General features: G+C 40.2%; 1 protein-coding gene across 1 annotated transcript; it reads right to left on the bottom strand.

Annotated features, from left to right (window-relative positions):
* Positions 1 to 1,416: 1,416 nt before the first annotated feature.
* Positions 1,417 to 20,575, bottom strand: nsmce4a (NSE4 homolog A, SMC5-SMC6 complex component). Its single transcript, XM_060842058.1, has 11 exons — positions 20,249 to 20,575; positions 19,054 to 19,134; positions 18,552 to 18,682; positions 17,738 to 17,883; positions 14,554 to 14,653; positions 8,410 to 8,500; positions 6,922 to 7,016; positions 6,081 to 6,129; positions 4,416 to 4,501; positions 2,383 to 2,468; positions 1,417 to 1,587 (listed from the first exon to the last, which is right to left on the bottom strand). The coding sequence occupies exons 1-10, from the start codon at positions 20,508 to 20,510 to the stop codon at positions 2,406 to 2,408; spliced, it is 1,104 nt and encodes a 367-aa protein (XP_060698041.1). The 5' UTR covers positions 20,511 to 20,575; the 3' UTR covers positions 1,417 to 1,587; positions 2,383 to 2,405.
* Between the last annotated feature and the right edge of the window lie 2,332 nt (positions 20,576 to 22,907).

The raw sequence follows: 22,907 nt of genomic DNA, 5'->3' as shown, positions 1-22,907 counted from the left end.
TGTGGGAGGCAGGTCATGCCTCAAAAGCCTGATTGAGTTCTTTAAGCATGTCACAATACCAAGTTGATGAAGGTCGAGCAGTGGGTGTGTGTATATAGATTTAAGTAAGGCATTCAGTAAGTGATTCTAAATACATAATAGAAATTTAAAAGTCAGATTAATAAGGTTTCTACTTTCCAGAAACCTGTCCTCTGCAACTTGAGCTCAGTTTGTTTACCCAGACTATATGCAAATTGAAGTCACTCACAACAGCTCCAAGTAATGTCTACTGTCCCTTTCCTTTCAAGTTCCACCCAGATTCCACACATTGTTCTCCTGATCAGACCTCCTCCATTATTAATGTACTAACACTATCTCATATTATCAGCACAGCTCTATCTCCTTTTCTTTCATTCCTGTCCTTCCCAAATGTTCAAAGAATTGTTTAGATTACAATCTCATCCAAGGATCACAGAGGAACTCTGAACAGACCATTTGAACTCTTAAAATGGATTATTTCCATTTTTGGCCAACAGTTAACATTTATTTTTCAAAACAACTTCTTGAGAAGGCATGATTATGTTTTTGCTATAGAAAATGACAATCTGAAATATCAAGAAGGAATCGCTTTTCAGAAAAAATCCTGCCAGAACCTCAAGATCAAATTGCTTCACTTAATAACTAATTGTTCTTCAATTCTACAGCCCTTCAAACTTCATCTTGTTCAAATTAGATTAAATTAGATTACACAGTGTGGAAACAGGCCCTTCAGCCCAACAAGTCCACACCGCCCCGCCGAAGCAAAATCCACCCATACCCCGACATTTACCCCTTACCTAACAAGGGTGTAATTTAGCATGGCCAATTCACCTGACCCACACATCTTTGGACTGTGGGAGGAAACCGGAGCACCCGGAGGAAACCCACGCAGACACGGGGAGAACGTGCAAACTCCACACAGTCAGTCGCCTGAGTCGGGAATTGAACCCGGGTCTCTGGCGCTGTGAGGCAGCAGTGCTAACCACTCTGCCAACGTGCCACCCACAGTTTGTTTTCATATCAGTGTATGTATATACATTATGCAGTTCAAGACATGCTTTACTATCTTAATGTTTATTCTTTTACTAAGTGAGTTTACAGTAAAATTAACTTCACATCTGTGTCAAATTGGTAAGAAAACGTGTTTAAAAATTCCAAAACTGTGATACCAACCTCAGGAGTGTAGAGTGTGGAATTTATTCACCTCTCCAGATTTGATCATAGCCTTATGTTATGAATTTAGTGATAAATTCATTTACTTGTCAAGAAGAATTTGATAGTTAATGTTTCCAGTCAACCTGCATTTGTATATAATTTTGCTCATGGATTTTCTTTTAAAAAACAAGAACAATAGGAAAATTAAACAATTAATTTTATTAAAAAAAAAACAATTCATGACTACATCCAGGCAAAAAGTAGCTGGGATTGTTAACTTTAAGAAAAAATTACCATGTTCATTTGTGTAATGTTTATTACATTGCTGTACAAACTTTCTCAGTTAAATATACAAAATAATCCTCACTTTGAAGATTCCATCTTTAATTCTTGCAGAGATTTTCGATAAGGCACCTGTAAACAAAGTGTTGAACAGTAATCAAAAAGTGCACATTTTAGGACAATTACAGTCAAAGTTGATTTTAAATTAGAGTATACAGAATGTGATAAGATCGGTGGAACACACTACAGAACATATGCCCATTTTCTTGCTAATCTACATTAAACAAAACAAATGTAAAAAGGAAATGTACTACAAATTAAAGATTTTAAATGGAGTATGTTGTGCAGGTACACAGGACATTTGCTAGCCCAATTAGGTAAAGGGCATAGAAAAAGATAAGAGAATACTGAATTTTGGATTCAGAAATTTACTTAAGGTTAATTGATTAAAAATTTCAATTTTTATTAATCTTTATTTTACAAGTAATTACTGCATACACCTTCAAATTTATTTTAAATCTGTTGTGATAAAGATTCCCATACCTGTGGCCTACAACCCATGTATAGTTAATGCCACAAGTGATCCTTTAGTTAGCTCAGATTGATGGTTGTTTTATCAGCTGATGTCACTGGCAGTACATACATTGATGGTACTACTGTAGAAATTCACACCTCAACAGCGTGAACTAGAAGACCTTTTGTACTTGTGCTGTTGCATAACTTGTTTAATAAAATCTGGGATACAATTTTCAGTGCACAAGTTATAAAAAGGTTACTTGTACAGCACATTGTCCAAGGAAAGCTAAACTTCAGTCCAAATGAAACACTAACTTATCTAAATACTTTATTTTAAAAAACTGAGATGACAAACATTAGTATTCTGAATTGTCCACTTGATAAAAATAAACAGGTAAAAAACCTACGCACATTGAATATATCAAAGAATTTAATCAGTCCCCTTGCTTGGCTGGTGGTATCATGGCATCTGCAATTTCAAATGTGTCAATTATTTCCTGCAAGAATTAAAATAAGTATTTTAGTATTTGTAACACATGTACATAATTCAAATGTTATTTAAAATAATGAAACCTAAATTATGAAAATGAAAAGCTTAAGTGGTTTGTTAACAACATAAATCAGAAATTAGGCGGCACGGTGGCACAGTGGTTAGCACTGCTGCCTCACAGCGCCAGGGACCTGGGTTCAATTCCCGCCTCAGGCGACTGACTGTGTGGAGTTTGCACGTTCTCCCCGTGTCTGCGTGGGTTTCCTCCGGGTGCTCCGGTTTCCTCCCACAGTCCAAAGATGTGCGGGTCAGGTGAATTGGCCATGCTAAATTGCCCGTAGTGTTAGGTAAGGGATATGGGTGGGTTGTCGCTTCGGCGGGTCGGTGTGGACTTGTTGGGCCGAAGGGCCTGTTTCCACACTAAGTAATCTAATCTAAAAAAAAATGCTGGTTTATAGACCCAACGGGGGGGGGGGTCGACTATAATGATAAATATGATAAAGAATTTTGCTTTCATTTCACTACAATTTGCCTAATGCAAGTTACTTCTACATCCAAGCATGGTGGCTCAGTGGTTGGTTAACACTGCTACATCATAGTGCCAGGCAACCAGGTACATTTCCAGCTGTGGGTGACTGTGTAGAGTTTGCACATTCTCCATGTATGCGTGGGTTGCTATCAGGTGCTCTGGTTTCCTCCCACAATCCCCAAACATGTGCAGGCTAGATGGATTAGCCATGGGAAATACAGTATTACAGGATAGAGCAGGGGAGGTGGGATCTGGATGGGATGCTCTTTGGAGGGTCAGTGTGGACATGATGAGCCAAATAGCCTGCTTCCACACTGCAGAGATTCTATGAAGCAAAATATCAGAGCACTCATGGTATTTTAAAGATTCAAAGTATCTGTCAGCAGTCAATTAGAGTAAGTGAGCATGTTAACTTCATCTCTCCTCCCCACCCCCCCCACCACCTCATCCCAGATTCAACCCTCCAACTCAGCACTGCCCTCTTGAACTATCCCACTGTCCATCTTCCTTCCCACCTATCCGCTCCACCCACAACTCTGACCTATCACCATCACCCCCCACTTGCATTCACCTATCACCTTCTAAGCTACCTTCCCCATCACCACACCCCCCCCCCCCAACTTTTTTTATGCTGATGGTGGTGCGTGTATGGAATTGGCTGCCAGAGAAAGTGGTGGAGGCTGGTACATTTGCAACATTTAAAAGGCATCTGGATGGGTATATGAACAGGAAGGGTTTGGAGGGATAATGGGCAGGGTGCTGCCAAATGGGACTAGATTGGGCTGGGATATCTGGTCGGTATGGACGAATTGGACAGAAGGGTTTGTTCTGTGATGTACATCTCTATGACTCTATCTGGAGTCCTTACTTTCTCCTTATGACATTTACATGTCATCCTACAAAATTGTTTCTTAATTCATTAATGGGATGTGAGTGTTGCTGGCTTGACCGACATTTATTGCCCACTGAGTGGCTTGCTAGGACCATTGCAAAGGGCAATTAACAGCTAACCACATTACTGTGGGTCTGGTATCACAGAAGCCAGATCAGGTAAGGACAACAATGTCCTTCCCTCAAAAGGGAAACAGTGCATTTAAAAACCTGTTGGTTCAATCAACAGTGACTACATCTTTTAATTGCAGATTTTTTAAAAAATGGGATTCAAATTTCCACCATTTGCTATGGTGGGATTCAAACACGTCTCCAGAATATCAAATTGGGGCTCTGAATTATAGTCCAGACACATCACGACTGCATCACTATCTCCCCTTAACAGAGTGTATGGAATACTTAAAAATCCTGAACAAAATCTTTTGATTGCAAGACAATTCAGAATAAAGCCTCTCTCAACTTAAATTTGATTAAAAACTTCAAAATGGCCTTAGCATAGTTAATTTTCTTTAAGTCTCAAGTTACTATACCTACTTTCCACTCCTGCTGACTCAAAGAAATAACTGTCTGTTGCCTTTGTTGTTGTGGTCTTTCGTTATCAACAGCTTCATTTACTGGCTCTGAAAATAAATATCACAAAAATTCAAATTTCCTTTGATAATATACAGACACTTATGATTAATCTTTGTCTATTTTATACCCATTGACAAATATCAGCTAATAGGGACCATTATGGCATGTCTTGAAATCGGTTCAGGTTAATAGATTTATTGACTCGGATGCTAACATAATACCTCAAGTGCTCTAAGCAAGGTAATCCATAAGATCTCATTGGCTGCTGGCCAACATATTCTGAGAAACCAGAAAATTGTACTGTTATCTAAGAATTGTATTGAGACACATGTTGATTCAATCCAGAACATTTTAACACCTAATCATCAATCTTACATGGTGGACAATGATAGGCTGCACTTTAGTTCACAGCATAGCATGAAAACCAAGATCAGAAGTTCAAAACCAGTGGAAAGAAAATTTTATTATGTGAAGAACATAAATAGAAGCCATAAACACAAGGTAAAGACCAAGAAATCCAAGAAGGAATTCAAAAGAAACTTATTTTACCCAAAAACTGGTGAGAATACTGAACTCACTCCTCCAAAGGTGTAGTTGAAAATGAATACCATAGATGTTTAATGGAAAGTTAGGCAAATAGATCAGTGAGCAAGGAATAGATGGTTAGGATGGTAGATTTAGATAAGGAACGGAAGGAAGCCGCTCAAGTGGATACATAGGTACCGGCATGAACTGGGCCAAATGGCCTACCTCTGTGCCATATGGCCTACGTAAGCAGCACTTCAGTTTTATAATTCTCATTCTTGATTTCAAATTCTTCCCATGACTTTTTGACTTGATATCAAGTCTCTCCAGCTCTTGACGAGAACCTCCATGACACCTGTGCTGCTCCAATTATGACCTCTTATATATCCACTTGTAATCATTCTACCATTGGTGGCTGTGCTTGCAACTGTCAAGGCCCTAATGTGTAACCCTATCTGCCCATCTTTCTTTGAGAAACACTTTGTGATTCATCAAATCACAAAAGAAAGCTACAATTGTAGTCCTGTTCAAGCAGAAGATTTATGCATACAGACAGAAGAACAGGTTTGATAAAAAGAGTTATCTGATTTTGGAGATTTGTTTGTACGTGATGGTGAAGATGGATCTGTTCTCTAAAATATCGACAACATATATATATATATATAATCATTATGAAAATATATACAATAAATTGGTCCACTACGTTTACAAAAAAAAGACTTAATTTACTTATGCTTCAGATCCTTTTTACAAATTATAGTTACAGGCAGGCTGAGCTCTGGTCATGACTTTCAAATATAAAAAGGGAAAGAGTTTCATTTACAGAGGGCATTTTGCATTCCCTGGGGTACCCAATACACTCTGAACAATCAACTAATGTATAGCAGGGTCCTCTAAACAGAAATCGGATACATGACCAATACTTTGGATAAGTATTGACCAGAAACCTGGGAGAATGCCAATGTTTTTCTTCAAATAATGCAATGGGATTCAGTTATCTTTTCAAAAAGACAGAAGTTATTCTGTGCAATAGATAAACATTAGTACTGATTGAGCCCAGCTGTAAAAGAAGTCTCCAGATAAATCTCTAGAGTAACTCACCAATGATCGGTAATTTATCTTGGTCAAGTCCAATGGCAGCAAATCCATCCTGAAATGACATTACACCATAATTTTAGATAATATCCAGAAACTTAGGAGTTGGGACTAGATTTAATGATCAATAAGGCTCTATGAAATGGAGAATTTCACGCTACAAAGCACAGTGTCAATAGAACACCCGCCCAGATGCAATTCGTGCACACAAAGGGCCTTGAACCCACTCAACTTTGCATTCCAATGATTCCGTTATGCTCACTAAACATTCAACTACAATGGGGAAATTGCTAAAGGTACAACTAAAAGTACTCTACATTATAGATGCACCTACAAAGTACTGTCCAAGCTGGAATCAACACTTAACAGTCTCAAGCAAAAGCTACAAATTCAACACAGTATTAGATGCACAAGGCAAGTTTCTCTATCAACTTATTTGTACAAAATGGACCCTTGAGGTACAACGTCGGAAATAATCCTTTATAGAAAAAGGATTCTCTAATCTATACTGTAATAGTTGGTCTCAGTTGAACCAGCAGCAGTGACATTACAAACAAATTTTAGCACTGTTGGGTTAGAGAAGGCACACTGTTCAGAGGCCTGGGTAGAGTTATCAAATAATAACAGCTATAATCCAAACTATAGCATCCTACAAATGAATAGTCACAAAGATGATCAACATTCACGAGACAACAGAGCAAGAGGTTCACAGATCAGGAGAAAAAGCATCTTGCTCTTGCAAGGTGAAATTTCTCCTCTTACACAATGCTTTGATGTACTCTTTTGGCAGAGGGAAGTTTGGTGAAAGTAGTTGCCCTTCCAGTCAATTATTTTATGTAACACTTACCCTCACAATGAAGGACACATGAAATATGTTCTCTACAGTCCGTGCATAGGAATGTGGATCAATTACAAAGTCAAAGAAATTGATTGGTGTCTCAGCTGTAAAAATACATTCACAAAATTACAATCTTCACAAGGTTGCATTCTCTCTTCAAATACTAATTGTATGAACCTTTGTAAAATATACTTTATGGTTGAGCAAATACCAGATTTGGAAATCAGGTAATAAAACTACAAAAATCGTGTCTCAATAGTCATTGCATGAAAGCAAAAAGAGTTATAATTTACAAACAGAAGGTGCAAACAAAGTGAATGATGAGAAAGATGAATGAATTATACATGATTAGATAGAAGTTATTATTGTATTGTGTTGAGGTATGTAAACAGTGGTAGAATGCAATATAGCAATGTTCTGGCAGTCCTGTGTGATGTACTTCCAAGAACGTGGAGATGAGGCAGAGATTAAACTGCTGAAAATAGGAATGTTGAAGAAAGGATAAAATGCACCTGCAGCGGTTGGTTCCCACCATAAAGTTCTGAAGGCCAAGGTTGCTCATTAAATTAGGTCACTTCAAACAATTCAGTGATTCAACATTGTTCATAGTTATTCTGTAGGTGGAATGGGGCTGTCTGCAAGGGTGGCACGGTGGCACAGTGGTTAGCACTGCTGCCTCACAGCACCAGCGACCTGGGTTCAATTCCCGACTCAGGTGACTGACTGTGTGGAGTTTGCACGTTCTCCCAGTGTCTGCGTGGGTTTCCTCCGGGTGCTCCGGTTTCCTCCCACAGTCCAAAGATGTGCAGGTCAGGTGAATTGGCCATGCTAAATTGCCCGTAGTGCTAGGTAAGGGGTAAATGTGGGGGTATGGGTGGGTTGCGCTTCGGCGGGTCGGTGTGGACTTGTTGGGCCGAAGGGCCTGTTTCCATACTGTAAGTAATCTAATCTAATCAATGGAATTGACTGCTGATTGCCAGGTGAGATCAAGAGTAATTCCTGTTAAGCAAGTCAAAAATCAACTACCATTATGTTCAAAATGGACACTACCTTATCCAGAACAATTAAGGAATGGCAATACATGCTGGCCTAATCAGCAATGCCCATACCTCAATGAATGAATTAAAAAGAATCAAATGTGAAACACAAGATTATGAAGCCAAGAATGAAACAATCAAAATATATATGAATATATTGCTGATTAAGAAGGATTAAGAGTGAATGAAAAAAAAAAGTATGCGCAATGATATCAATTGGACAAAGTTCTACATCCAAGTCAAATTTTGAGTACTAGAAATAGTCAAGTCCTTTCGTTGTCATGTTAAGTACATTTACTACTACAAATTACACAAAACATAGTTCTAATTTTCATTACTCAACTTGAAACTCTCTTAAATAGTAGTGGTAAAGATTGTTTCAGAATTGTGTCAAGAGTTTTAACTGTAAAGAATAGCAACAAAGGCCCAGAAGTTAGCATGCTGCATGTACCATACTCACGGTCAGATTTGAAGTATTCCTGTAGCAGTCCCAAGATTCTTTCAACTTCCTTTTCAGTGGCTTCTTGATGAGATTCATCCATTTTCTTCAGCTTTTAAAAATAAGTGATTTATAGAAGCAGACTGTTCAAAAATTAAATAATTTTTTAAATTTAAAAATCTAGGTAAGATCATTTACATAAATCTCCAAGTTAATAGCTCGAATTTACTGCTCACATTTTCCTTTATTTCAAGCTACTTAAATGCCATTTTAACAGGTTAGATTTATTCCATGTGTTCAGTATTTATTTAGGAATCACTTAAAAAAAAGTGGGACCAATAGTGGAAGGGCATAATAAAGAGCCTTAATATTCCATATTATCTAAGAAGATCATACTACAGTTAGGGAAAAAAGGCTAAACCAAACTTTTAAAACTGCAATTTAAATTTAAAAACTAAGTACTGTTTGTACATCACTGGGTTGAATCTAAGATAAATTAATTCCTGCTTCATTTAAATTGACTTTTTGATATTTTCATAACTGGAACTCAGTTACAAACTTGTTTGCTAATATTTGGTTTTGCACTGCTCCAGTTATATCATTGGAACAAAAAGTTTGGTTTTTACTTTACAAAAATAAGTAGATGTTTTAGAACAGAGTAGATTTATAAGATCCAGATTTTTAATGAAAAGAGTTGAATAACAATATAAATTCCAAAAACTTAGATCCAGGAAGTATTCCAGTGAGCTATAGGTCATGAGGATTAAAACTAAAAGGCATTGAAAGAAAATAGATCATCAGCATGTTGTCTAGAATGAAAACTCTCAGTTATAAGAGACTGGACAAGTTGGGTTTATTTTTTGGAGCAGAGGAGGCTGAGGAGGAGATCTGATTGAGGAGTACAAAATTTTGAAAGACATAGACAGAATAAATTGTGAGAATCTTTTCCCTTTGGCAAATGTGTCTGAGACCAGGAGGCATAAGTTTAAGGTGAGGAGTAATCGGGTTAGAAAAGATTGGAGAAAAAAAATTTTCATCCACAGGGTGGTAGAAGTATGACTGAGTTGCCTGAGAGGGGGATGGAGGATGGTACTCGTGCAACATTTAAGCAACATGTCAATGTAGATTTAAAATGTCAGGGAACTGTAGGCTATGGAGGTAAATGGGATTCATGTCATTTGGTGTTTGTTGATTGACATAGACAATGGTATGCCAAAGGGCCTGTTTCCATGCTGCATGACTCCATAGTATTCAGGCAAGGCCACATTTCTTATCCATCCCTCATTGCTCATGACAGAAGATTGGCTAACTAATAGAGTTAGGATAAGATGGGCATGTTCAGGAAGGCAACTTGTAACTAGTGGTGTGCCGCAGGGATCAGTGCTGGGGCCACAATTATTTAAAATATATATTAACGACTTGGATGAGGTAAGTGAATATACTATAGCATAGTTTGTGGATGACACAAATATATGTGAAGGTGATAGAGAGTTTTCAGAAGGATATAGACAGGTATATACGAGTGGGTGAAAAATAAGCATACTGCCAGGAAGGGTAGTGGAGTTGAGTATTATTTAAATGAAGAAAGACTACAGAAAACTACAGAATAGAGGTTTTGAGAGTGCTTGTTCATGAATCACAAAAAGCTAACATCCAAGTTCGGGGGTAATAGGGAAAATAAATGGAATGTTGCCCTTTATTTCAAAGGATATGAAGTATACAAGTTGGAAAATTTCACTAAAACTATACAAGGCATGAGTCAAGCCATAGCTGGAGTACTGTGAAAGGTTTGGGCCCTTTATGTAAAGAACAAATATGCAGGCTTTGGAGGCAATCCTGAGAAGGTTCACTAGGCTCACACCAGGTATGCGGGGATTGTCTTATGAAGATAAGTTGAGTAGGTTGGGCCTGTACTCATTGAAATTTAACAGAAAAGAGAGTCAGCCTTATTGAAACATACAAGAGCTTCAGGAAACTTGACAGAGTAGACGTGGAAAGGTTGTTTCCCAGGGTGGGAGAATCTTGGACCAGACAGCATAATTTCAGAATAATGGATCGCACAGTTAAAACAGAGATGCGGAGGAATTTCTTCTTTCACGATTTGGAGATGCCGGTTTTGGACTGGGGTGTACAAAGTTAAAAATCACAACACCAGGTTATAGTCCAACAGGTTTAATCGGAAGCACACTAGCTTTCGGAACGATGCTCCTTCATCAGGTGAAGGAGCGTCGCTCCGAAAGCTAGTGTGCTTCCATTTAAACCTGTTGGGACTATAACCTGGTGTTGTGTGATTTTTAACTTCTTTCAGGAGGTTGAGAGACTGTGGAATTCTTCACCTGGTTTGGCTGTTAAGGCTTGGTCATTAATTATATATTTAAGGCTGAGTCAGCCAAATTTTTAATCAGTAAGGGAATCAAGGATTAAAGTTAAGACAAGAAAGTGGGGTTGAGCATTGGTTTAGCCACGATTTCATTGAATGGCGGCACAGACTCAATGGGCTAAATGGCCTACTCCTCCTGCATCTTACTGTCTTATGGAAGAGGGTCTAGTTAAGCCACTTAACAGGACATTTCAGAATAAATCCTCAACAGGACATTGGTCAGACAGACCAGACCAGTGGTCATACAGATATGATTCTCTAAAAAAGATTATTAGTGAATTGGCTTTGTTTTATTTAACAGAGTCAAGCTTCCAGAATCAGTAATTCTTTCTCACCTTTGTTGCTAGCCACAGGGTACTAAACACAGCAGGGGAAGCAATGGCCCAGTGATGCAATTGCTGGACTGCTAATCCTGAGACCCAAGTTCTAGGGACTCAGGTTTAAATCCTGCCATGGCAGATGGTGAAATCTGAATTGGATTCAATAAATATCTGGAAATCTAATCATGACAATGAATCCATTGTTGGAAAAATCTCATCTGGTTTACCAAAATCCTTTTGAGAACAAAATTACCGCCCTTTCCTGGTCTGGCCTATACATGACTCCAAACCCACAGCAATGGGGTTGTCTCTCAAATGCCCTCTGAATGAATGAAAAGAAAAAGAACTTCAATTGAACTCTTAAAATCAATGCCATTGGATTGCTGGTCTAACACTATAATAATCTAGATGGTTTGTACACGTGACTTTGAGTCATAGAGACGCACAGCATGGAAACAGACCCTTCGGTCCAACCCATCCACGCTGACCAGATATCCCAACCCAACCTAGTCCCACCTGCAGCACCCGGCCCATATACCTCCAAAAGCTTCCTATTATATACCCATCCAAATGCCTGTTAAATGTTGCAATTGTACCAGCCTCCACCACAGCCTCTGGCAGCTCATTCCATACACGTACCACCCTTTGCGTGAAAAAGTTGCCCCTTAGGTCTCTTTTATATCTTTCCGCTTTCACCCTAAACCTATGCCCTCTAGTTCTGGACTCCCCGATCCCAGGGAAAAGACTTTGTCTATTTATCCTATCCATGCCCCTCATAATTTTGTAAACCTCTATAAGGTCACCCCTCAGCCTCTGACGCTCCAGGGAAAACAGCCTGTTCAGCCTCTCCCTGTAGCTCAGATCCTCCAACTCTCGCAACATCTTTGTAAATCTTTTCTGAACCCTTTCAAGTTTCACAACATCTTTCCGATAGGAAGGAGACCAGAATTGCACGCAATATTCCAACAGTGGCCTGACCAATGTCCTGTACAGCCGCAACATGACCTCTCAACTCCTGTACTCAATACTCTGACCAATAAAGGAAAGCATACCTTCTTCACTATCCTATCTATCTTTCAAGGAGCTATGAACCTGCACTCCAAGGTCTCTTTGTTCATCAACCTTATCATTAAGTGTATAAGTCCTGCTAAGATTTGCTTTCCCAAAATGCAGCACCTCGCATTTCTCTGAATTAAACTCCATCTGCCACTTCTCAGCCCATTGGCCCATCCAATCAAGATCCTGTTATAATCTGAGGTAACCCTCTTCACTGTCCACTATACCTCCAATTTTGATGTCATCTGCAAACTTACTAACTGTACCTCCTCTGCTCGCATCCAAATCATTTATGTAAATGACAAAAAGTAGAGTGCCCAGCACCGATCCTTGTGGCACTCCACTGGTCACAGGCCTCCAGTCTGAAAAACCAACCCTCCACCACCACCCTCTGTCTTCTACCTTTGAGCCAATTCTGTATCCAAATGGCTAGTTCTCCCTGTATTCCATGAGATCTAACCTTGCAAATCAGTCTCCAATGGGGAACCTTGTTGAAAGCCTTACTGAAGTCCATATAGGTCACATCTACTGCTCTGCCCTCATCAATCTTCTTTGTTACTTCATCAAAAAACTCAATCAAGTTTGTGAGTCATTATTTCCCACGCACAAAGCCATGCTGACTATCCCGAATCAGTCCTTGCCTTTCCAAAAACATGTACATCCTGTCCCTCAGGATTCCCTCCAACAACATGCCCACCACCGAGGTCAGGCTCACTGGTCTATAGTTCCCTGGTTTGTCCTTATCACCCTTCTGAAACAGTGGCACCATGTTTGCCAACCTCCAGTCTTCCAGCACCTCACCTGTGACTATCGACAATACAATTATCTCAGCAAGAGGCCCAGCAATCACTTCTCTAGCTTCCCACAGAGTTCTCGGGTACACCTGATCAGGTCCTGGGGATTTATACACCTTTAACCGTTTCAAGACATCCAGCACTTCCCCCTCTGTAATCTGGACATTTTGCAAGATGTCATCATCTATTTCCCTGCAGTCTATGTCTTCCATATCCTTTTCCACAGTAAATACTGATGCAAAATATTCATTTAGTATCTCCCCCATTTTCTTTGGCTCCACACAAAGGCCGCCTTGCTGATCTTTGAGGGGCCCTATTCTCTCCCTAGTTACCCTTTTGTCCTTAATATATTTGTAAAAACCCTTTGGATTCTCCTTAATTCTATTTGCCAAAGTTATCTCATGTCCCCATTTTGCCCTCCTGATTTCCCTCTTAAGTCTCCTCCTACTTTCTTTATACTCTTCTAAGGATTCACTCGATCTATCCTGTCTGTACTTGACATATGCTTCCTTCTTTTTCTTAATCAAACCTTCAATTTCTTTAGTCATCCAGCATTCCCTATACCTACCAGCTTTCCCTTTCACCCTGACAGGAATATACTTTCTCTGGATTCTTATTATCTCATTTCTGAAGGCTTCCTATTTTCCAGCCATCCCTTTACCTGCGGACATCTGCCTCCAATCAGCTTTTGAAAGTTCTTGCCTAATACTGTCAAAATTGGCCTTTCTCCAATTTAGAATTTCAACTTAGATCTGGTCTATCCTTTTCCATCACTATTTTAAAACAAATAGAATTATGGTCACTGGCCCCAAAGTGCTCCCCCACTGACACCTCAGTCACCTGCCCTGCCTTATTTCCCAAGAGTAGGTCAAGTTTTGCACCTTCTCTAATAGGTACACCCACATACTGAATCAGAAAATTGTCTTGTACACACTTAAGAAATTTCTGTCCATCTAAACCTTTAACACTATGGCATATGGTTCCAGATCACATAAGGAAAACAAGCAAATAATAATTCAGGGGAGATGACAGCCCAGTGGTATTATTGGTACACTATTACTCCAGAGATCCTGGCAATGTCTGGGCACCCAGGTTCGAATCTTGCCACGGCAGATGGTGGAATTTGAATTCCACAATCATCTGGAATTAGAAGTCTATTGGTGACAATGAAATGACTCTCGATTATCGGAAAATCCCACCTGGTTCACTAATGTCCTTTTGGGAAGGAAACTGACATCCTTACTTGATATGGCCTGCAAATTACCCCAGACCCATGACAATGTGGTTAACTCTTACACTGCCCTCTGGGCAATTAGGGATGGGTAATAAATGCTGGCCTGGTCAGTATTGCCCACATCTCGTGAATTATGAAGAAAAAAAAAAGGAAGTTTAGAAGTGCTGGCTAAGTTTATGTTTCCCCTGTCCAAAACTTACTGGGTTATCACAGAGGCCAGATAGAGAATTTCACATTTGTGTGATTGCCTTACACAGCACAATTTGTATCTGTGTTGGTCCACATGTAATCCAAAAGGTTTTGTTGAGAAGACAGCCTGAACTCAGGCATGGAAGCAATGAAATGCAGATTGACAATGAAACATTAAAAAATACAACAAACCTGAGTTGGCATTATTCTACGTTCTTCTTTTGTTGGGGCTCTCTTCTGTCTCTCAGTTCTCTGTCGTGGAACTGGAGGTTCACTCTTGAATGACCCCAGCCTAGATCATAAGACAATAATGTTTAAAGTAAACTTGCACAGCATTCCATATAAGTTACTTTATTGAGCTTATGAGTTGAGGTTATCACACCAATAAAACATGACAGCCAATGGAATACTACAAGGTTGGCATTATCACAAGTGAAGTTGTTGACTTGCTCGCTGAGCTAGTAAGTTTGTTCACAGATGTTTTACACACCATGCTAAGCAACATCATCAGTGCACCCCCAGTAAAGCACTGGTGTTCTGTCCCACCTGCTATTTATGTGTCTGGTTCTGCTGGGGCTGGTGGTGTCATTTCGGGTTGTTTTTGTTGGTTCTGTTAGTTACTGGTTAGTATTTGGGGCCAAATCTACATTATTGTTAATGGAGTTCTGGGTTGAGTGTCAGGCTTCCAGAAATTCCCAAGTCTCTAGATGGATACATTGGCTTGTCCAGTTTGAATGGGACAAACAGAGACTTGGGAATTCCTGGAAGCCTCATATTCAATCGGAACTCATTTAACAAACATGCAAATTTGGACCCCACATACCAATCACTAAGAAACAGAACCAACAACAAAACTGGAACTGACACCACCAACCCCATCAGAACTAGATACGTAAATAATAAGTGGGACAGAACACCAACGCTTCACCGGAGGCACACTGATGATGTGACCTAGCATGGTGATGAAACAGCTGCAAACAAACTTACCGGCTCAGCAAGCAAGTCAATAATCTCATCCACAACCTAAACCACAAATCTTCATGAATACTCTCAACAACTCCAGGTCCAACACTGAAACTGCCTGACGATGGGATACCTCTGCCATTTGAGAGCGCTACACATAAGCAACTCCACTTCCTGCATGAATGCATCAGAAAACAGGTGTGACCACAACGTACAATATAAGTACAACCTCTCAACATCCAATTAGCGTGGAAAATAGCAGAACACAACAGCCGCAGAATGCTGTGGGTAGGTGGTTAATGATACCCACAACTGCCTCCACAAAGATGAGCAGGAAATCATGTGCCAAAAAACTTGGTACACCAACTCGACCAAGCATGAACGGAACAACTACACTAGAACTAGCCATCTGCATGAAACAATGGAAGACCAAGACAAAAAAAAAAGACTAACCCTACAGAAGAAACTGACTAACTCACCCACAGCGTCAACACAAACAAATCATATACTTGGATAAAAACCTCTCACACCAATCAATAACAGACACCAAAAAGCCATACTGGTATGCAGACTGAATTACAACCAAAGACACACCAATAAAATGGACCTCCTAGCGGCATTAGAAGACACTGTCAAGAACAGAGGACTCACAGAGAAAACTCAGCAGACTATCGAGACAGTGACCCCAAATGCTCAACAGAAAGAGAAAAGGAATCACCCTCAACACACAAGAGAGGAAAGCCCTAGAAGGAATCATGAGGAACAAAAACATCGTAATCCTATCGGCAGACAAAGGGCACATGACCATCATACTGAACAGAGCACAATACATGGAGAAAGCGAACACACTACTAGCAGATGCTGACACCTACCAATAGATGGCGACAGATCCAACACCACAACTGCAATACCGCATTATAGTTACCCAAGAAATCTACACAAGACAGGGGAAATTAACTGATCTCCAAAAAAATGAAGCCACAGTGATCCAACACACCCTGCTTCAATGGATTCCCAAAGTACACAAACTGGGGGCCTCCTCTTATACCCACAGCTTCACTCCCAGGTATACAAATAAATCAATGGAACATCCGTGGGATCACCAATATCAGGATTAATAACAGAGAATGTCATGCAAAGACTAGAACAGACAGCACTGCCCACTATCCACCCAAAATTGTGGATCCGCTATGTAGATGATACCTCTGTCATCAAATGCTCGGAGCTGGGGGAAACCCATCAACTCATAAAACAACATCGTTACTGGCATAAATTTCTAGGAGAAAGCGAGGACTGCAGATGCTGAAGATTAGAGCTGAAAAATGTCTCGCTGGAAAAGCGCAGCAGGTCAGACAGCATCAAAGGAGCAGGAGAATCGATGTTTTGGGCATAAGCCCTTCTTCACGAATGCTACCAAGGAAGAAAAAATAAACAACCAACTGCCATTCCTGGACGTAATGGTTGAATGCAAAGCCACTGTGGAGCTCCAGACCAGCATACACAGGAAGGCTATCCACACAGACCAAATTCTCAAAAGCAACCATCCCAACACCTACAAACAGAGATGTATCAGAACACAGAACACTGTTGAGGAGAGCCATAACACACCACAGCACCCTAGAGCTGTGCAAAGCAGAAGACGAACACCTACATAATGTTGTCAGAAACAATGGGTACCCAAAAAGCGCAGTCTGCCGATACCCACATGACAGGAAGGCACAACATGCATGAATACACTGGCCACACTACCATACATTAAGGACAGATCAGAAATGACCACCACACCACTCCGATCCGATCCCTGGGTATCATGGTAGCCCACAACCTACTACGACAATGACAAACAAGTACAAAAGGATCCTATATCCACAATCAACAGGACCAACGTTATATTCAAAATACCACATGAAGACTGCCAAAATCACTAATGGGGCAAATAGAAAGAAAATTTGCGACCAGGGTACATAAACACCAACTAGCCACCAAGATACATGACCAGCTATCACTTATATCACTTCACATGGACAATAAAAGGACACCAATTCGATTGGGACAACATATCCATCCAAGGACAAGCCAAACAAAGACATGTATGAGAATTCTTGGGAGTCTGGCACTCAACCAGGAACTCCATTAACAAACGTGTAGAGTTGGACCCCACATAATAAGAAACAGAACCAACAACAAAACCGGAAATGACACCACCAACCCCAGCAGAACTGGATACACAAACAGCAAGCAGGAGAGAACACCAAAGCTTCACCATGTTACTTAGCATGGTGATGAAACATCTGCAAACAAAATTATCAGTTCAGCAAGCAAGCCAATAACCTCATCCACAACCTGAGCTACAAGTCTTCTTGAATAGTCTGAATTGTCTGCAATAACAGGAGAAAAAATGTACTCAACTTACATAAAATGAAAGGTCGGAGCTCTTTTAAAATATTTCTCAGCTTCTTTTCCAAGTTTGGTCCAGGCATCTTTTGGAAGCCACCCTGCAGATTCATCGTCATCATCACTCCCTTCAGTTTCGAGTCGGTTCAAGCCCATGAATGTTAACTGCACAAAAGTAATTTATATCCAACAGTATTAGAATTAGCATTTAAATTCTGTGAAGAGAAAAACAAAGTATTTCATTGTGGCTATTAACTGTGAAAATAACTTGTGAAATTGTGATTTACACATTAGTTTTTATTCCAATCATAATAAACAAATTCCTTGTAGTAAAAATAGCAGATTTTAGATTCTGTTTTCCAGCTATGCATTCCTCCTCCTAATCTAGCGATAGGAAAGGAGGTGATAATATCAGTATTCGATTTAAACATCAAGTCATAATAATCTTATTGATTAAACATAAAACCAGCAAAGAGTCCTTTTATTTCTCTAGGAAATGAAGGTTGTTACCATATGCTTTTAATCTTTGTGAAGTAATCTTGTGTATAAAAAAGACCGGAAATTATTAGAAATAAATACCTTTGATTTAAAATAAATCAAATATTCTATTACTCTAAAAGTCAAGACCACAAAGTATTTACCAAATCACACAAATGTCAAAGCTACTGGATAGATACAGTAATCATTATTGACTCTAATAATGGTAATTATGCACGCTAAGTACAAAACGAAAAAAATCAGAGTTTAAATGTGTTTCGAGCTTGACATATGGGATGAATTTGAAAGTTTTTCAATTTATTTTTCCAATACTTTTGCATGCCATCAAAACTTACTAGTTCCTCTGCAAAGACTGATGGGTCAAAAACCATCATGTCTGTGTGTAACTGATTAGCTTTCTCTTGACCCAGGTTTGTTGCAAGCACCAGAAACTGCGCATCCAAAGCTGCCTCACGTGTCTGTCGAACTGAAAGATACATAATAAGGCATAATTTAAATTTTCAAGTCGTGTGCAGTGTTCAAAGCTATGAGATCTCTGTACAAAAAAAATTCAGCTATTGGATATTTATACCCCCATAGGTTCATGGTGACAAATACCAAAATACTGAGGAAATTAGGTAAGGAAAAAAAAAATTGTACACCACTGGTCATGGTTAAGGTTATCAAAGAAACTAAGATGTAGTCTGATATTTTTAGATATGGCCTGAACAGGAAATTTACTGGTGCTGTACTAGCATGTTCATTTTTTGTGTCTCAAACCAACTTTGTATTTTTGGATTTCACTGCATTGCAACCTCTCATTTGTATACATGTACGCAGAATTAATAGAGCACTTACCATTGGAAAACAGCTTGTTCGCTTCTTCAAGTGCTTCTGTTAATTTATTACTGTTGGGTCTGATCATGTCTTCTCGATTTTCTGCAAAAATTGAGGGGGAGAATGCAAATCAAAAATCTGTGGATTACTTGATTCCAACACTACAGAAGACTACAAAGATAGGGAGTAGATGATGTAATTACAGGATACAAACATATAAACAAGAATATAGATAATTTCGGGCATTGGAAACAGTTGATGCTTATGTTTGAGAAATTCATGTCCATTCATAACATCCATTAGAAATGAAAACAACAAATTAACAATGTGTTGCAAAAGATTCCTCATGAAAGAACTCCAATTCATTAGTAGTGGCAGAACTTCTGCCAAATTTGCAGCTGTGGCTGATAAATGTCCCTTGGTGCAAGGGAGGGAAGCATAACAATAGATGGGAAAAATTCATCTGGGAGCAAAATTGAGCCAAGAATCCTGATTCACATCAACACTAATGTTTTAGAAGAGAATGGAGATCTTGCAGCAGGTGCTTGAGGAACTGTGAAACCAACAGAGGAACACTGATCATAGACTCACCTCCAGTGTCATAAATTATGGTCCAAGCAAAAACAGATCAGATCCAGTGGAATAAACAAGAGAATTCCAAATTTCACTAACATTGGATGAGGAAACTGTTCACACCACTTTTACTTCACAAAACCAGATTGGTAACCACATGAGGATAGTGGGTAAGCAACTGAACTAGTAAGGTGGATAAATCTGACCAGCGTTCAGAATCATTTTCTGCAACGACACATTTTTTTCATGAAAGCTACAAACTAGCAGCTTCAGCTATTTTTAAAATCAACCTCCCCAGAGATTGTATTACACATCTCTGGAGCAGATGGGAATTGAACCTAAATCTCCCGCTCGAACGTGGTGTTATTGTTCAAGTCTAACCAAGTGGAACTTATTGATAAGCTCTATTATAACGGGCAAGCCTGCTCAAACACCGAACAGCCTATTCTCAATAATAAAGATGCAGGTACAGGTAATGGGGTATCAAACTGGCCCGTGATATTTATACATCAATGTTTGAGTGTCAGCACGAAAGTCTATTATTATTTGTTTCCTACTGGAGTTCACGGGGGAGGGAACCTGGTGATAGTGAGAGTAAGAACAGGAGGTGCGGAAGCCGGGGGGCCCGGGCCTGCTCACTCACGCTGGACGCTGTTGATGAGCTCCCGGTACTGGTGCCTCAGCATCCTCCGGCGGTTCGGGTCATCATCCCGGGCCCCGTACGGGATGGCGCCGTCGGCCAGCTCTTCATCCTCGGTCATGACGCAATCCGAGACGGCCGAGTTCCTCCTGCCGCGCTGCGGAGCTCCGGCTCCGGCCATGGTGCCGTTGGAGGTGCCGGCAACGGGGCGCTGCGATCCCCCGCTGGGATACGGAGCTCGGCTTCGACCTTTGCCCTCAGCCATCTCCCCCCCCTCAGACCAGAGCCAAACCGGCGCCTCCCCAACACGTCACCAGATGCGCCGGAAGTCGAAGGTGCCAATGGCTGTCGTGTTGTTACTTAACGTGTCGCTTATGTCTGTGTCATCTGTGAAGGAGGAACAGTATTAATATTTGAAATTCTGTTTTGGAAACAAATGCTCAAGGAAATACCTTGGTGTGAGTTGGGAAAAAAGAGAATGAAACCAAAACAGAAGTTGTTGGAGAGATTCACCAGGTCTGACATCATTCTGGATCAGTGGTGCTGGAAGAGCACAGCAGTTCAGGCAGCATCCAAGGAGCAGCGAAATCGATGTTTCGGGCAAAAGCACTTCATTAGGAATAAAGGCAGAGAGCCTTCTTCAGAACTGATGCAAAGGTGGTATATGCGCTCATGACGGGGTGGGGGCGCAAAGGAGTGAGCGGTTAGATGAAGATGGAGCCCAGCGAGAGAGAAATAAAGAAAAATGGAAACTATTGAATAAACTCAGCAGGTCTGACAGCATCTGTGCAGAGACATGCAGAGTTATCGTTTCGGCTCCAGTGATCCTCAGAGCAGGGAATGAACTGTGTTAGGTCAGAAAGGTGGAACGTGGCAAAAAAGAATTGCTGGAGCGCAGAACCAGTATACACACACAATCAAAAGATGAGTGTAGAGGAGGAGTAAATGAATGATACAAAGAGGAATTGCAGTAAGAAAGGAACAATGAGAGCAACATCTAGTACGGAAACACCACATGAGGCAACATAGATTACAGACTCATTGCTGTCGAAATTGAATCCAGAAGGATGTAAAGTGCATGGTCAAAAGAGGAAACACTGCTCCTCAAGCTGACATTGAGCTTTCTTGGAAGACTGCAGGAGACCAGAAACAGCCGTTATTATGACAGAAATTGCTCTTAAGATCTATTAATTACAATGACAGCCTGCCGTGTTAACAGACTAGATGATTGGCAGCATTTGGAAATCAATAAATCTGTATTTTGTCTACACAATATGAAGAAGCCATGATAGAAACAGTGGATTCCTTGCTGTTTCCTTTACTGAACTTCCCAGGGAGCCCATAGTAGCTGGTCATTACATCTGCTCGAGACTAAATAACCATAATTGAAACATTGACTTGTTGGAAATCAGATCTGTTAATTGCTTCCAGTAGTTCCTAGTTGCTCCTTAAGGTGACACTGGTTAGCACTGCTGCCTCACCAGCAGCAGGGAACTGGATTCAATTCCAATCTTGGGTTATTGTGTGGAGTTTGCAGGTTTACCCCTCTGTCTGAGTGGGTTTTCTCTGGATGCTACAGTTTCTTCCCGTAATCCAAAGATGTGAGGGTTGGGTGGATTGGCCATGCTAAATTGCCCTGTAGTGCGTAGGCTAGGTGGGTTAAAATAGTAAATGTGGCATTATCGGGATAGGATGGGATGCTGTTCAGAGGATCAGCGCATGGACTTAATGAGCCACATGACCTCTATCTGCACAGTAGGAATTCGAATATATTAGTTCTATTTCTTTCTGTGTGGATGTGGACAGAACTGCTTGAATATTTCCAGGACATTTTGCTTTTATTTGAGGTTTGCAGCAACTATAGTTTTTCTTAAATAGAAATTGAAACCACAAAACAAATAAAACTTGCAAAATTTAAACAGCAGTATTGTGTCTTGGGATCAGGCCTCAAACAGTTGATATTACATATTCTTTTTCCAGGGCTATCTGAGTGTAGATAAAGTCAGGAAAGAAAACAGACTCCATACAGGTGCATATTCTTAATAAAACCGCAAGGGGACACTGTTGCCTCAGTCAAATGGAAACCAAATGAAAATAACCCTTTTTAAATAGGGACAACTAATAAAGGATTCAAGAAAACTAAAGTAAAAATATTGCTACATTGCCCAGTCCCCACAGTGTCAACAGACAAGCAAAGCCTGAAGAATACCATTCGCACATGTTCCTTATCTGGAGTCACCTCGGTGCAGAAAAGGCAGTGGAGGAGAGACCAGCTCTTGCCAAGGAGGATAGAGAAGATGAATGTGTGACTGAGGGGTTTATGCAGAGGAGAAAGATTCACATTTTTGAATCATTGGAATGTCTTCTGGGTTAGAAGAGACCTGTATAAGAAGGCTAGATTGTACCTGAATTGGAAGGGAACTAATATAGTGGCTGGGAAATTTGTGAGAGCTGTCTGGGAGCATTTTAATTCCCAGAGGGAGGGAGCAAGGACCCAAGGAGACAGTGAGGAAAGAGATCAGTCTGAGACTGGTACACTTGGGAAAAGGAGTAAGTCAAACAGATAGGGCCATTGGATGAAGGCCAATTTTGAAAGTATTAGGCAAGAACTTTCAAAAGTTGATTGGGGGAATGGATGTTTGAGGTAAAAGGATGGCTTGAA

Source organism: Hemiscyllium ocellatum, chromosome 22, assembly GCF_020745735.1.
Source record: "Hemiscyllium ocellatum isolate sHemOce1 chromosome 22, sHemOce1.pat.X.cur, whole genome shotgun sequence".
Taxonomy (NCBI): Eukaryota; Metazoa; Chordata; class Chondrichthyes; order Orectolobiformes; family Hemiscylliidae; genus Hemiscyllium; species Hemiscyllium ocellatum.
This window is presented reverse-complemented; position numbering and strand designations above follow the sequence as displayed.

What these genes read in the sequence shown, in the direction of transcription:
- nsmce4a (XM_060842058.1), bottom strand. Translation starts at nt 20,510, where the DNA reads ATGGCTGAGGGCAAAGGTCGAAGCCGAGCTCCGTATCCCAGCGGGGGA. An exon ending in GCTCATCAACAGCGTCCAGC is followed by an intron (nt 19,135 to 20,248) that starts GTGAGTGAGCAG and finishes CAATTTTTGCAG; the next exon opens with AAAATCGAGAAGACATGATC. An exon ending in GTAGAATAATGCCAACTCAG is followed by an intron (nt 8,501 to 14,553) that starts GTTTGTTGTATT and finishes TATTTTTAAAAG; the next exon opens with CTGAAGAAAATGGATGAATC.